The sequence below is a fragment of the Hirundo rustica genome, chromosome 2 (genome assembly GCF_015227805.2).
Source record: "Hirundo rustica isolate bHirRus1 chromosome 2, bHirRus1.pri.v3, whole genome shotgun sequence".
In the NCBI taxonomy this organism is placed as follows: domain Eukaryota; kingdom Metazoa; phylum Chordata; class Aves; order Passeriformes; family Hirundinidae; genus Hirundo; species Hirundo rustica.
In genome coordinates, this window is record NC_053451.1 from 36,609,955 (window position 1) to 36,624,485 (window position 14,531).

Genomic DNA, 14,531 nt, shown 5'->3' on the forward strand with positions numbered 1-14,531 from the left:
ACAAAGTCCTAATAATTAGTAGGAATTAACATCTTAAATACTACATAGCTTAGGGCACAGCCTGGAAATGTATTTGTTACGGAGATACACACCCAGCTACACAGGGACTGTCTGGTGGGGTGAGACTAAGAAATGGAAGAGTTTTATTGCATCTGGAAAATCGTATTGAGATGTTAATTTTGAGGAACTAAGGATTTTTAGGAAAGTTAAGATAATAAGTTGCTGAATTAGCTGAAGTAGATAGGTAATCTTTGTTCGCAGTTAACTGAAGTCAGATCTTAGATAAGCTACGCCGGATCTTGTAACTAATTTCTTGTCAGCTTTATGTTTATGTAGTTGTCCTTGTAATGAAAAACAAAATGTGGTAAATAGGACATAAGATAGCTGCAGATTTCCTGCTTAAAGGACCCATTGAACACAGGAAACTCTAAGTTCTACCAAGGATTCATTTGTCACGAATGCATTGAAAAGGTAGAAAGGTCAGGACGAGGAAAACTCATCTTACTTCTTCATTTTGGGTGACCCCTCCCCAGAACAGACCACCAACTCATTTTAGGAAACACAGTACGCATGCTTAATAGCCTTTTTGCCAATTAGCATAGGAAGCGAGGAATGGAAGGTGACAGGGGTATGAATATGTATTTGTGTTTTGGGTATTCAACACTTTTGTAAATAAAAGGCTTTGTAAGTACCTGTGAATTTCGCAAGGCATATTAGGGAAATATCCCGCGTGCTGCCCAGCCGTAATAAACATACACTTTCTAACTTAAAACTGTTAGAGAGTTTTTGTCCGTCACAGTTGGGTATCGATACTAGATCAATACCCATATTTCTTTAATAAGTCAGTATCATCACCCTCACCCAGGGATTAAGGCTGGTTAGGCAGCATGAGAACTGAGAAGCAAAGAACGAAGGGACAGCCCGGGGGCTGCGGGTGGGAGCAGGAGGAGGAGGAGCAGGAGGAGGAGGAGGAAGGCAGCTGCTTGCCAGCCCTCAGAGCCTGCCAAGCTGCCGGCCAGTGCTGAGCGTATGGCCGGGAGCAGGAGCAAGGCCACCCTCCGTGTGTGGCTCCTGTGCCCCGGGCTGCTCGGCTGTTTCTTGCTGGGCTTTCTTACAGGTGAGTGCAGAGAGCCAGGGGCTGGCTCAGTCCCCAGCTCCTTTCCCCTGCGCACGCTTGTGTGCGGTCCCTGCTGTGAGATCACACTGCTCTTCAGGGACATGACAAAGTACTCGTCCCGCTGCTTCTCTAAGCTTTTCTTTCTAGCAGTTTCAGTCTTCAGGGAGTGAGGAACAGAATGGCTCCGTGCTTCAGCTCAGGACGAGCCCTGGTGAGCTGACAGCTTCCCAAAACAGGCAGCCAGGCATTCAGAGAGAAAGTACAAGGGTTTGAGACTTCAGCGATTGCAAGATCTTCCAGATTTTTTTAAAAATTTTTATTTCCTGTTTTTTACTGAAGATATTTTTAAATGATCTTATTCCATTGCTGTTTTAGAAGTTTAGGGTAGAATGTAGAGGAGGAGTTTGACTGACAGCCAAGTTACTGAAGTTTTCAGTATGCACATTGAACTTTACTAGAGACTCATTTCTGAAGTCACTTGCAGCATTTGATTTTAAATTAAAATAAAAAAAACATGAAAGAAAAATCCCTGAGGGCTATTAAACATTTAAAATATTAGTTTAATTTAGGAGATCCCTGCTAGTTTCTGGTGCTTGTGCTATGCTTATACATTTCCCTGAACATAATATTTTGGCCCTGCTCCTTAACAGGATACTGGACAAGGTGGACTTTTGGTCTGATTAAGCATGACTGTTCAGTTCAGAGGGTTACTACAATTGTATTTAAGTGTAACATATATATGTGACAGGACATGTATTTATCTTATGAAAATTTTCCCAGTTTGGGATTGTCTAGCTATAATAATAAAAGGATTTTTTTGTTGTTGTTTTTCTTAAGACAAACTCATACAGTTGATATACCCTCTCCTACTACTATTTATGGCTACTGAATAAACATTTTAAAACTCTCTTGGGTGACAGTTAACTTTATTCTTTTAATTATTAAATAGACTAACCCCCACCCTTTCCCAAGTCTGTAACTATTACAATGCTGGCAGGGTGGCTGTTGAGTCCTAAACCTTCACTTTAAATATGCTTATACAACAAATAAAATACCTGCATAAAATAAATAAAGAAATTTCATCATGAGTATCAGGAGTTTTAACCTCACACTTCAAACAGTTAATTGATAATTTAAACTATAGTTTAAAATGAATGAACTATGAGTCTGCCTTAAAAAGGAAATTTACCAGGGATTTAGGGTTTACTCTTTCCATTATGTAACTTTTAGGCATTTCAGTCAATGAAATATATTTTAGTTTTCTGCTTGAGCCCTCAGACACTGACAGAGGGTGCTCTAAGCCCTGTTCATCCTCATGGTTTTAACCCTATAAGTACAACAGGTTCACCTGTGCTCAAACATGTGAGGACATTCTTGCTAATTAGGAAACTTTTCAAATGTCTTTCAGGATGGTTTACAAAACTGACCGAGCGAAACCCCAACTCTTCAGTTGTCCATCAAAATGTGAGACAGAAACTTGTGGCTGAAATGAAAGCAGAGAACATCAGGAAATTTCTTCGGTAAGCCTTGAGCATCGTTCTTTTGACAATTTTATCTGTCAAAAAAGCCAGAAAGTGATAACATCAGCTCCAAGGAAGGGCCCCTGAAAGCAGAGCTTTCAAAATGCTTTAGAAGTATTTCGTTTGTATGGAATGTCTGAGGGAAGAAGGGAGAGGCTTACAACTCTTCTGTTCCCCCCTCCCTATTTTTGAAGTTGCCTTTTTGAACTGGTTTTACTGTCAAGTGCATTGCTGCCAGTGCTTACTAGTCTTCATGATTTAATGAAGTGTGCTTTTTTTTTTTTTTTTTTTCCCATAAGTATCTGAAGCTCTGACCTCAGATAACTTGGTTTTCTTTCATACTGAGATGTTTTTCTGTGTTATGGATGATTGGCATGAATTACATCTGACTGATCATCTGTTCAATGTCTCTTTAAACTCTCAGCTGGAGTAGCTAGTCTAAGTAGAAAATTAATCTATTAAAAATTAATGTTACAAATTTGCATGGCACTGAGTTGCATGTATGCTTACAACTTAAAATTCCTTTAGTGTGGCCATACTGGATAATGTGCTGTTAATTGGGAGCTCTGACATCTCATTATACCCTGTTTTCTGTTTCAGAGACAAAGGGCTCTGTCCATGCTCAGTGTGGGTGTATGGTTGGTTAAGGCTTGCATGATGTGACTATTTGTAAATATATTTTTTGCATCATAGTACGTCCATGCAATTCTTTCAAAATATCTAAAACATTAGGGATATAAACCCCCCCCTTTTTTTTTTTCCCCCACTGAAAATGAAAAACTCTCATGTTATTGTGTATATTTATATTTTCTATAGAGGAGCAAATATATTCATGTGAAAAGTAAATAAATACTAACTCTAATTAGTAGAATGTTTGTATTCAGCGTGTAAGTCAGCAGCTGCATCAAGAACATGAAAAGATTACTGACAAATTTGATATCTACACATTTATTCTAAACCCAAAACGTTTCGTACCTAACTTCAATTAGCTTTCTAAGGATTACAGGCCTAATCTTATTTTGTACTTGTTGCTTTAAGTAGATTGAAGAGTTCCTGAATATTATGTTTGACTGAGAATCTAGGCAACATAGCCTGAAATAGCTCTGTAATTATGCCAAAGTCTCTTGGCTGTGGGATATTAATGGTTTCTCATTTGTCTGCTTGCTTTGGTGATGGGCCAAATGTTTAATACTGGTTGGGGTTTTTTTTTGCCTAAATTCAAATAAAAATCAGGAAATGCAGAGAAACTCTATCAACACGCTTTCCAAAAAGTTTGTCAAAAACATTAAAAAAAAGTGAACTTGAGAATTTTCATCTATAGTCTTCACTTTTCAGACTACTACATCTGCTTTTATCACATGATGGGAAAAAAACCTAAGTCTCATAAAATGCAGACGCTTTGGTCTTAGCATTGTATCGTAGCTCTGGAAAGGATTAAACTGTCTGGAAGGGAAATTTTGGAAAAAAAAAAAAAAAATCACGTGTGTTTTTCCTAATGGCATATGTAGTATTTGGCATACTTAAAGAATTAAAAGGTACTTAAAATACTGGTGAGAATTAAAGTGCAAGAAACAAGCAAGCAACAGGGTTTGGCAAAGGTTTCTTCCAGACTTTGGTGCATACCCTCACAGTTTACAGAGAGGGAAGAATGAGAACAGCAGAGAGCAAAAGTTTGTGGTTTACTTAGAGAATCTGGATGCATTCAAATCCTGGGGCCAGGTGGGACTCATGTAAAAGACCTTTGTGTTATGATTGCAATGTTGCTGTAGGTGAGAAGCTCTAATGATAGAAAGAGGAGCCAGGTGGCTGAAAAAGGCTGATTTTTGTGCCTCTCTTTTAATAAGGACAACCTGGAGGGACTCTGAGCTGCTTAGCTTCAGGCCTGGAAGGGTGATAAAACATCCTTCTGTAATCTATTTTCAAACACATGAAGGATAGAAATAAAGTTCAGAAGAGTCAGCATTTATTTACTATTTGATTGTATGGTCAGCATATTGCCTTCCATAGGGAAATGACTGGCTACGTGCAGGAGTGGAGACATTAGAGCGGCTGGAACAACCTTGACTTTAACAAGGCTTTGAACATCATTCTTCCTTTGGAAGCTGAGGAAGTACACACTGCAGAACAGGGGCTGAAAACAGACTGAAATGACAGGCTGAAGTGATATTAATCGTGGTGTTTGCTACCACTAATTAATGGTAATTGCTGGTAGCTGACATTTGTGGGCCAGCCATTGACAAGTAGCCTGTTGGGAATTGGAAGCTGGTGAACCATACTTGGATGACTGATGACCTTTCACCATTCCTTACTTGTCCAGTGGGCCGAACAAATTGTATACAGAATTCTGTAGGGCAGCCCAGAGGGACTGGATTCTGTTTGTGACTATTTATCACCATTATGTGCTATATCTGATATGGAAATAAATGTTGTTAAGAAGGTTTTGTTATTCAGGCTTTTGATCAAGAAAAAAAAGAGCAAACCTGTGCAGATAATTTAATGTAATGATCTTCAAGTTAAACTTATTAAGACATTAGGGCATTTTATGACAACAGTACAAATCCATTATCAGATACCAGAAACATCTGGAAGACTCCTTACTGAATGCATAGCTTTCCTGTATTTATTTCTGCTTCTTGCATACTGCTGATATTCTTTGGCTGAATCTTTGACATTGATTTTCACTGCATGTGTGTAGATGTGGCTATTCCTGTTATGCAAAGAAAAAAGTTCAGTTGACTTATTTTAAGGCTGCAGGAAAGATCCGCTGCTCCGAGCATATTTTGTACATGTCCTGATGCAGACTCTGATATCCAATCACGTTACACAACTCAAACTCTAAGACCTTACTGTCCATACAATGTGTCTTGAAGATTATCTTTATACACACTGATCCCATTTCACTATTGTTTCTCTGCCTTTGCTGCTTACTAGTGGTTTTCTGTTTTATTCTAGTTCGTTTACCAAGTTGCCTCACCTCGCAGGAACTGAACAGAATCTTCTTCTTGCCAAAAAAATTCAAGGCCAGTGGAAGGCATTTGGATTGGATTCAGCAGAACTTGTTAATTATGATGTGCTTCTTTCATACCCAAATGAAAAGCAGCCAAACTACATTTCAGTAATTGATGATCATGGGAATGAGGTGATTCTTTAATGACAAAACTATGTTTATGTAAAACCAAAAAAACCCCAGTGACTTTCTGTTAAAAAAGTGTCTTCCTCTGTATTCTTACCTACTCAGCTCAGCATGTGCTTAATATTATTTAAAAAAAAAAAAAAATCCACTGCAAAGGGAATTCATATTTAGAAATAGTTTTCCAGGCCGTGCAGAAAACACAGCAAAGGGGCTGAGATCTCAGTGCCTCATACAGAAGAGGGAGGATGTGTGGAGAGGCTGCAGTTAACACCGGTAGACTGTAAGGTGTTAGAAGGGTTCAGCTTAGGGATACGTCCAGTCTAATATCCTGTTTCCATAAACAGCCTTAAGTGGATGCACAGGGACATTTAAGAGCAAAGAAATGTATTTCAGGCCTGCAGTTCTTCCAGAGTCTAGCTGTTTTCAGCTCAGGGCTTCTCTGAATGGGCTGCAATTAGTCTCTTGAAAAATCCTCATTAGACCTTTTCTAAGTATTTATCCAGTCAGCGGCCCTCATTGCATCTCTCTTCCAAGTACCTATCCAAACCCTGCTTCAACATCTGTACAATACTTGCTTCCACAACATGCTGAGGTAAGGAATTGCAGAGATACTATCGATTTTATGTAGTATTGCCTTGATCCCCTTGCTCTGAACCTGACCCCACTGGCTTCCTATGGCGTCTCCTAAGTTAGTGTTGGAAGTACTAATGAATTAGTCAGTCCATGGACATCTCTCTTTTGAATACCTGGGGAAATAAAGAAGAAGATGTAATTTCTGACAAGGATCCTGAGCAAGGAGAGGAGGTGGAACTGCTAGAGAAGCATCATAACACATAGTAAGGATGAAGAGCCAGGGTATAAAGTAAGGAGTGACATGAACTTAGAGATGAAAGAATGAAGTTCTTCCAGAAACCCTGTAACAGTGTCCTAACTACAATCTTACAAGGTGAAAAAAGGTGGACCTTAAAGCAGCATGAGTGTTACAATACATAGTGATAAAAGGCAGCACGTTTCACTGGACTATTACTAGATAAGACATAAAGAGAATAATAATGCAGGTGGGAGAAACCACAAAAGACACCTGGGATGGCATGGATGAACCAGATGTCTTTTACTGTCACCACCTCTTGGCAATTTTCAGCTACTTCTTTCCTTAGGTTCAGGCAGTGACTGATGAGCATCTTCTGACACAAGATCTGTCTCTTTGTATTCATATCTGCATTCTATTACAAAATTTCAGCTTTGAGTCACTACCTGTGTTTTTGTTTGAACTTATGTCTACTAGTTAGAATTGTATTTTTTGCTATCAATTTATGGAAACTATAGCTTAAACTGGTGACAAAGCTAAACAACTTGGCAAAAGCCAAGCCTTTTGATACTTTTCATCCACAGGACTGCAGTATTTTGAAATGGTAGTTATTTGACAAGGAATCTGATGCACAGAAACTGAATAACTATCCCTTCTGACTTTAAACTATAATTACCATTTGCTTAGCGTGTGAATTTGTGCCAAGAATGTTTAACCAAAAGCTATTTTTTTTTCTTAATAGGTTTTCAATACATCATTGTTTGAACCACCTCCACAGGGGTATGAAAATGTTACTGATATACTGCCACCATATAATGCTTTTTCAGCACAAGGAGTGCCAGAGGTAAGAAAAGAAATTATATAATGGCATTATTACCTATTTTTTCAAACACTTTCTGGGATAGATTGCTCCAACTTCTCAAAATATTTTTTACAGTAGTTTTAATTACCGTTTGTCTTAATTAAAGAACACTTAGGCACAGATAGGCCACATATTATGGAAATATTAGAAGTCTTTTATGACCAAAGAAAAAAGAGCTTTCTCAAATTGCTAATCCCTGAATCACATAAGTGATTTTTTTTTTTTTTTTTATCTTGAAGGAAAATTTTAGATACATCTCAGATTGCTCCATATGATTCAGTCGTGTGTAGAGGACTTGTTTAAGGCACAGGTAGAAGTGCAATATTTATATCAAGTTGGAAGACATTTTAGATTAAATGAATGCCTTCAAAGGCCGCAAAAGTTCCTCACTTAATCTGCCAATTCGTTATGGAACAGGTCAGGAACAACACTGCATCACATAAATGAGTGAAATTATATAGTAGTGAGTGTTCGTGTATGCAAGGCATAGCACTGCTTTGTGAGAGCCAGAGCAGTTTGTCAGTTTACCAAAGTACTCTGGTTTATTTTCCAGCCTGTTTTTAGGACTGTTGTTAAGTGCAGGATAATATCCAAACATCAGAAGTTTGAGCCACAGCTTCCTATAGAATATTGTGATTATCTTTTTCTATTGTTTTTACGGGCACTGGATCTCATTTGTAGGAATTTAAAAAAAATAATTAAAATCCTCTACCATACATAGTGAATGAAACTGTATTTCTGATAATGGTATTTTGTTAGTTGACTGACCACAACCCTGCTTTTCTTTTCTGCCCAGGGAGATCTGGTGTATGTGAATTATGGCCGAACGGAAGATTTTTTTAAGCTGGAGCGTGAAATGGGAATTAACTGTACAGGAAAGATTGTCATTGCCAGATATGGGAAGATCTTCAGAGGAAACAAGGTAAGGGTTGTGTTTTAATTTTTCCTTCGTGGGTCAGACCCTGTTCATGGTAGAGCTTGAGGGAATTAGTGAGGGCTGTTTGTTGGAACATACGAGCAGAACGAAGCCTGCAATGTATCCATTGTGACTGCAGTCTAAGAATAACTTCCAAAACAATAAAACCAGATGAATGTATTAAACTTCTGAGACAGAGATGACTGCAAACTCCCTAGGCAGTTCTTGCAAGAGAATAGTTTAGGGAACTGAGTAGTTTGCAGAGCCAAGTCTTTTGATATTTGCCATCCATTGCAGTACTTTGAAATAGCAGCGTTTTGACAAGGAATCTGCTGCACAGAAACTGAGTAACTGTCTCTTCTGACTTTAGGCAACAAATCTGGGAAAAGTGGTGATAGTGGGACAGTGGGGATGGTGGTCAGGTTTTGTGCCTCATTTTTATGTTCTGTGCTTTATTTCATAGTCTTGAGCTATGACTAAGGGTCTGACACAAATAATGAACCCATTGTGTTTCTCTATGCTTGCTTCTGCTGAATCTGGGGTAGGTTTTCACTCTTTCACATACTCATCTTCTAAAACTATGTCTGCGTGGAAGCAAATCTCAGCATTCATATTTATTGCTGTGTTTAAAAAACAAAAAACAAAAACAAAACAAAACAAAAAAAACCCAACCAAAAACACACACAAAAAACCCCAAAACAAACAAACAAAAAAACCCCAAAAACCCACAACCCCAACAACAACAAAAAAGCAAATCACAAAACCACATCTTAAAAGCAAATAATTTCACAGGTTAAAAATGCCATATTAGCAGGAGCCCAAGGGATCATACTTTACTCAGACCCTGCTGACTACTGCGCACCTGGAGTAGATCCTTATCCAAATGGCTGGAACCTTCCAGGTGGAGGAGCCCAGCGTGGGAATGTATTAAACCTGAATGGGGCAGGGGATCCTCTGACTCCAGGTTATCCTGCAAAAGGTGAGTGCAAGTTCTGTAGCCTGGGCCACCAAGTACTTTATAAACTGTTGCTGGAAGTGTGGCACTAGAAATTTATTTTCAGTCCGGTAAAATGCTGCTTGAAATTCTTATTGACAGTAGTTAATTTTCTATTGCAGACTAAGTTCTATCTGTGTCATTCTAACTGGTTTCATTTAGGTAGGGCAATTATGTTTCTAGGAAACTTTGTATAGTCCCGCATTTGATACCTAAAAAAGCAGGATGTGTAGATTTACAGACTGTGAAGCAGAAGAAAATGACTGATAATTTACAGCCATTTTAAAATACCTGTGTTTCTCAAGATGACCAATTTAAACTAGCTTATGCTTTGCCATCGAAGAGGTCTAATAGCTTTACTTGGAGCTATGTTTCTTTGCTGATCATGAGCTCCAGGCAGAACAAACAGTTTAAAATCCTTTTTAAGGGGAATAAAATTTCTGTAGCAAAAATAAGAGCAGCCTGGAGTCTTTCAATAGCTGGCACCATGTGCTTCTCTTGTCTTTGCTGGCATCCTAAACTCAGTCTGGGTGCTGATGGGATGGCTATACAGGGAGGCCTCTGGAAAGTTCATGGGCTTGTGTGGCCACTGCTGAGGGCATAGGACAACCTAAAACCGGGAGAGACTGTGTGTGCCCGGCCCAGCAGACTGAGAGACACGCAGGTAATTCATCTGTGGATGTCCTCTGCAGCTTGTCAGCCAGTTGCACAGGTGTCATCTTCACCTCACCCACCAGCTTGGTTTCCCCAGAGCCAGCCTGGAGGAGATCTTATAATACAGTTGGACAGCAAATCTAACCTTTCATCAGGTGTGGGGGCATCTCTTGCACTGCTGTGCTGATGCATTACTGGGCCTGTGGTTCTGTCATTACAGGTTGGTTTTCTAGAAGCAGCGTGTGAGAAATGATGTAAGAATTAAAAAGAATCGTGCACGCTGCTGGCTGCTCTGCTCAAAAGTGTTTCCAGTTTGGTAAAAGTTGCTAAGAACGTGATAAGCTTGACATTTTGTTCTGGTTTCTCAGAGTACACTTTCAGGTATAAAATTAACGAAGGTGTAGGGATTCCCAAAATCCCGGTTCATCCCATTGGATATCACGATGCAGAAGTATTGCTGCGGTGAGTATGCATCCGTCCTCCTCTCCAGAAGTCAGTATTGACAAATGTGCAGACAAGCTTTTCACATTAAGATGGCAAAATCTAGGCTGTTACTTGCTTTTGCTACTCTTTTGTAGTAATGTGTGCTTCAGAAAATGTGGAAAATTCAAAGCAATCTGTTTTTGCAATAAGGCTTTTAAGAATTTTGTAAAACCACCTAGGTTTTGCTGCAGTAATTTTGAAGAGAATTTAAGGTTTCAACCTAATGGTCAACTGCATGTCTTGGTTTTCACTTCACAGTGCAATGGGAGGACCTGCAGCTCCAGACAGCAGCTGGAAGGGAAGTCTCAATGTGCCTTATAACATAGGGCCAGGATTCACAGGCAACTCTTCTACAAGGTCTGTTTTAATACTTTCCTGTTTATACAATATTTAAAGAAAAAAAAAAAAAAATCCCTCTGAGGGAAAAGACTCTGAAACAATACATCTAGAGATACTCTGGAGATATTTACTTCCTTCTGCTAGGGTTACATTTGGAGATAATTATTAGAGTTCGACAATAAATTGCATTAAGAAAATATCATGAATTAGCAGATCAGGGCACGTGACAATGACATTTGGCAATAAATTGCAATAAAGCTAAAGACCACTTTTCTGTGACTTTTCCACATAAAAATAGTTTCTGTTTACATGTGGTATTATTCAATGAGAACTGTTAGTGGACTCCAGTGAACAGTGTGTAAAAATGGTGTATCATTATCACTACTCCATCTCCTGGATAACAAGGGTATGTCTGAATATATAATTTTATAAAGGCTTCATTTATCATTATTCTTTTCTGTTCTGCTTTAACACTAGCTGAAAATGAATAAAGAAGGAATAAATAAATAAGAAAGCATATATGACATTATTGCAGTGCTGTTTATGGTACCCTGAAGAACAATAGTGAGGAAAAAATATGATTCTTCAACAAAACTTGTCTTTTTGAGTGGAATTTTTAACATCTTCCTACTTGGTAGAGCAACATTAACTTTTTTTTTTTTTTTTTTTTTTTTTTTTTTTTTTTTTTTTTTGTAAATATGGATTAATTATACACTTCTTTCTCAGAGTAGCTCCATATCAAAATTAACCTTTTGATTCTAGGTAGAAAGTCTCTTGCACATGGAAAGTGTGCACGTATACGCACGCTCAAGGCACTGGTGTCAATTATCTTCTGGGCAAAGATCCAGTGGCTGTCCTGAAGTAGGTTTTGATTTTGACAGCTATGCAGATTTTCTGCTGAAAAGATAACTTCAAATGTGGAACTCCTGAGGTTTTGCCAGCCACAATCCCCCGCATTGTTTGGTGCTTTGTTTCTTCCACAGGTTAAGGGGGCTGTACACTGTGTTAGTTTTATCTCTCTGAATACCTGGATTTGTTTTTATAAAATTTTACTGGTGGGGGACAAGGAATTAAAAAATGCTCCTAGCAGAAGGTTTTCTGCCTCTAATGGAAGATTCCCTGCCCATGACAGGGAGGCTGGAACATGATGACCTTTAAGGTCCCTGCCAACCCAAACCATTCTGTGATAAGTGTTGATCACTTATATCTGCTGGCAAAAACAGAGATTTCAGTTTATTCCTAGATGAATATTCCTAATGACCTTTTGTGCAAGTTCCATATTATTACATGGACCTGTGCTAGGAAACCAAAGTGTATTCTTTATAAACATCTGCATGTCCACAATTATAATTTTGGTCAAAATGTAGATATTTTTAAATTACTGTGCATGTTTTTCAGTTTATTCCTCTAGTACACAATTATCTGATAGTTCCCATCAATGAAAATTCAATAAATTCACTAAATCTTTGCAAAATTATAGAATTGCCCAGCTTACAGGCTTTTTTCTAAGGCATCATCATCAGGCTAAACTAAAAAAAAAAAATTGGGTCTCTGAGACAGTATGACAATGCTGAACACACTTTGGATCAGTGCTGAACAAACAAAGCAGAACAGAAGCACAAACTCTCTGGTTTATGTGTTATTAGCTTTGGCTTTTTATTGCCTTATTACTCAGAAATGGTTATTCCACACTCCTGTTCATTTCAGAAAAGTCAGAATGCATGTTCACACGAGCAATAAAATAACACGAATTTACAACGTCATTGGCATCCTCAAAGGAGCTCTGGAACCAGGTGAGCATCAGGTGCTTGATGATTTTAATTCCGTCTTTATTCTGTATTTGTTGAAATTGTGCTTGTGTTGTAGAAAAGTTTTTTCAATAACCATATAATATGGAGTCTTGAGAAGTTCTTAATAGTTTTTCTGTCGTTTCCATCACACTATTTGTCGTTGGCATTCCCATTAAAATACAATGGTAGGCATCAGAGAACGTTTTTTTATAATGCCTCTCATTTTATTTTAGGCTTCCCCTTGCATCAGTCATACATTTTGCCTTTACAAAAATTAATGTCATTCACATCACAGGAAGTTAGTGATGATTTGGGAATTTAATGTTGATGCATAGTAGCAGGTCATACATATGAAAGACTTTTAGATGGAGAAATATTTATTTAATATTTATTGTCTTTAGTTGCATACCTTAGTAGAGTAAGTGAATTATTGCAGATTAGCCTAAAAATAAGCTTGTAGCAGTGGTATTGAACTTCATATTTGATTTGATACAAGTAAAGATGCTGTCAAAGGAAATCACAGGTAATCCAAGTGCATTTTAAATTATGAATTGATACCGTGTGTTTGTGTCCAGACAGATACATTATTTTAGGTGGTCACAGAGACTCTTGGGTGTTCGGTGGTATCGATCCAACAACCGGTGCTGCTGTTCTGCAAGAAATTGTACGGAGTTTTGGTAAAATGAAGATGGAAGGTAACTTACTACAGATGTAAAGTGATGGATATGAAAAACAGCAGCTTTGAGGATCACTGCTTCCATAAGCTGTTGTATGGATTTAACTTTTCTACTCTACAGAAAATTGTATTTCTCATTATGAAAGATGCAAGTTCATTGAAGGGATGCATATGTAGCATTGCGTGGTAGTTGGCTGAATTTATTCCCTTAGGAGTGTAATGGTACCCTCTTCGCTGTGCAGAATGAAAATATTGTTAGAGAGGATTTTTTTTTTTTTTACTGTTATATCAGTTAAGTGCTGCTTTTAAAGCAATTTCAATTAACTGTGGTCAGTAGGCTTTTAAAGTGTAAGTTGAATTTTCAAATTTAACTGTGTAATTGCAGGTTGGAGACCTAGGCGAACTGTTATTTTTGCTAGCTGGGATGCAGAAGAATTTGGATTATTGGGTTCCACAGAGTGGGCTGAGGTAAATAAATAAAAAAAACAAACAACAACAACAAAAAAAACAACTGTGTAAGCAAAGCAAAACTTGAAAGCATGTTGCAGGTGATTGCAGTACCCAGGCTCTATTCCTAGACTACAATCAAAAACTCCATGGTAAAATTGGAGCACAACAGACTCCTTCAGGTTTTGTGAGGCACTTGTGTATTTATATAAATTACCTACCTACCTACCTACCTTCTTAGAACATAAGTGCACTAACTCTTCTAAGATTTAAAAATCTACTTTGAATCAAAGCTAATATCCCACAGTGATCTCTATGTGGAAATCTACCCCATCATTTAACAGAATTATTGTATTTTATTAAACCCAGATTGGTCTAACTTTCTATTTGAGAAATTCCTTAGTTTCTATAAATTTAACTCCACATCTGAACCTCTGATCTAAAGAATGCTAATCCTTTGTATGAAAATCAATCGTACTGAGCAAATGAAAGAATAGGTAATCTATGAGTGAATAGATCAAAATTCCTGTGAATTCAAGCATGGTAGGGTCTCAGTGGTAGGACAGTCAATTCTTTAGGTGGATCCCTGACTGAAAGAAGAATATTGGGAAATTTAGAAGTGAGGTTCTGAGTATTTTTATATTCCTTTACTTGTTGGGCATGGTCAGTTCTTAGTGGATTTGTCCAACCCCAATAAGAAATACAGGTCTTATGAGAATTTTCATTGCTTTGTCTGCAAAATCTAAATTAGAAATAGAGCAGGAAGAAAATTGCCTGATGAAACCCATTTCT

At 38.0% G+C, this 14,531-nt stretch overlaps 1 protein-coding gene across 5 annotated transcripts in view; it reads left to right on the plus strand.

The window, feature by feature from the left end:
• The first annotated feature begins 1,001 nt into the window (after nucleotides 1-1,001).
• Nucleotides 1,002-14,531, plus strand: part of LOC120748518 (N-acetylated-alpha-linked acidic dipeptidase 2-like) — a 31,756-nt gene continuing 18,226 nt past the window's right edge. For 3 of the 5 annotated variants that reach the window (XR_005699373.2, XR_005699374.2, XM_040054929.2), the window contains exons 1-11: nucleotides 1,004-1,117; nucleotides 2,526-2,637; nucleotides 5,590-5,776; nucleotides 7,321-7,422; nucleotides 8,237-8,362; nucleotides 9,149-9,335; nucleotides 10,373-10,466; nucleotides 10,746-10,844; nucleotides 12,534-12,619; nucleotides 13,192-13,311; nucleotides 13,678-13,760. Coding sequence is in view for 3 of the 5 variants with exons in the window: in XM_040054929.2 (XP_039910863.1) it covers nucleotides 1,030-1,117; nucleotides 2,526-2,637; nucleotides 5,590-5,776; nucleotides 7,321-7,422; nucleotides 8,237-8,362; nucleotides 9,149-9,335; nucleotides 10,373-10,466; nucleotides 10,746-10,844; nucleotides 12,534-12,619; nucleotides 13,192-13,311; nucleotides 13,678-13,760 (1,284 nt within the window). In the remaining 2 variants the exon portion in view is untranslated. Of the gene's footprint in view, nucleotides 1,118-2,525; nucleotides 2,638-5,589; nucleotides 5,777-7,320; nucleotides 7,423-8,236; nucleotides 8,363-9,148; nucleotides 9,336-10,372; nucleotides 10,467-10,745; nucleotides 10,845-12,533; nucleotides 12,620-13,191; nucleotides 13,312-13,677; nucleotides 13,761-14,531 lie in introns of those variants that run through there. The other 2 variants (XM_040054930.2, XM_040054932.2) reach the window with 2 other exon arrangements.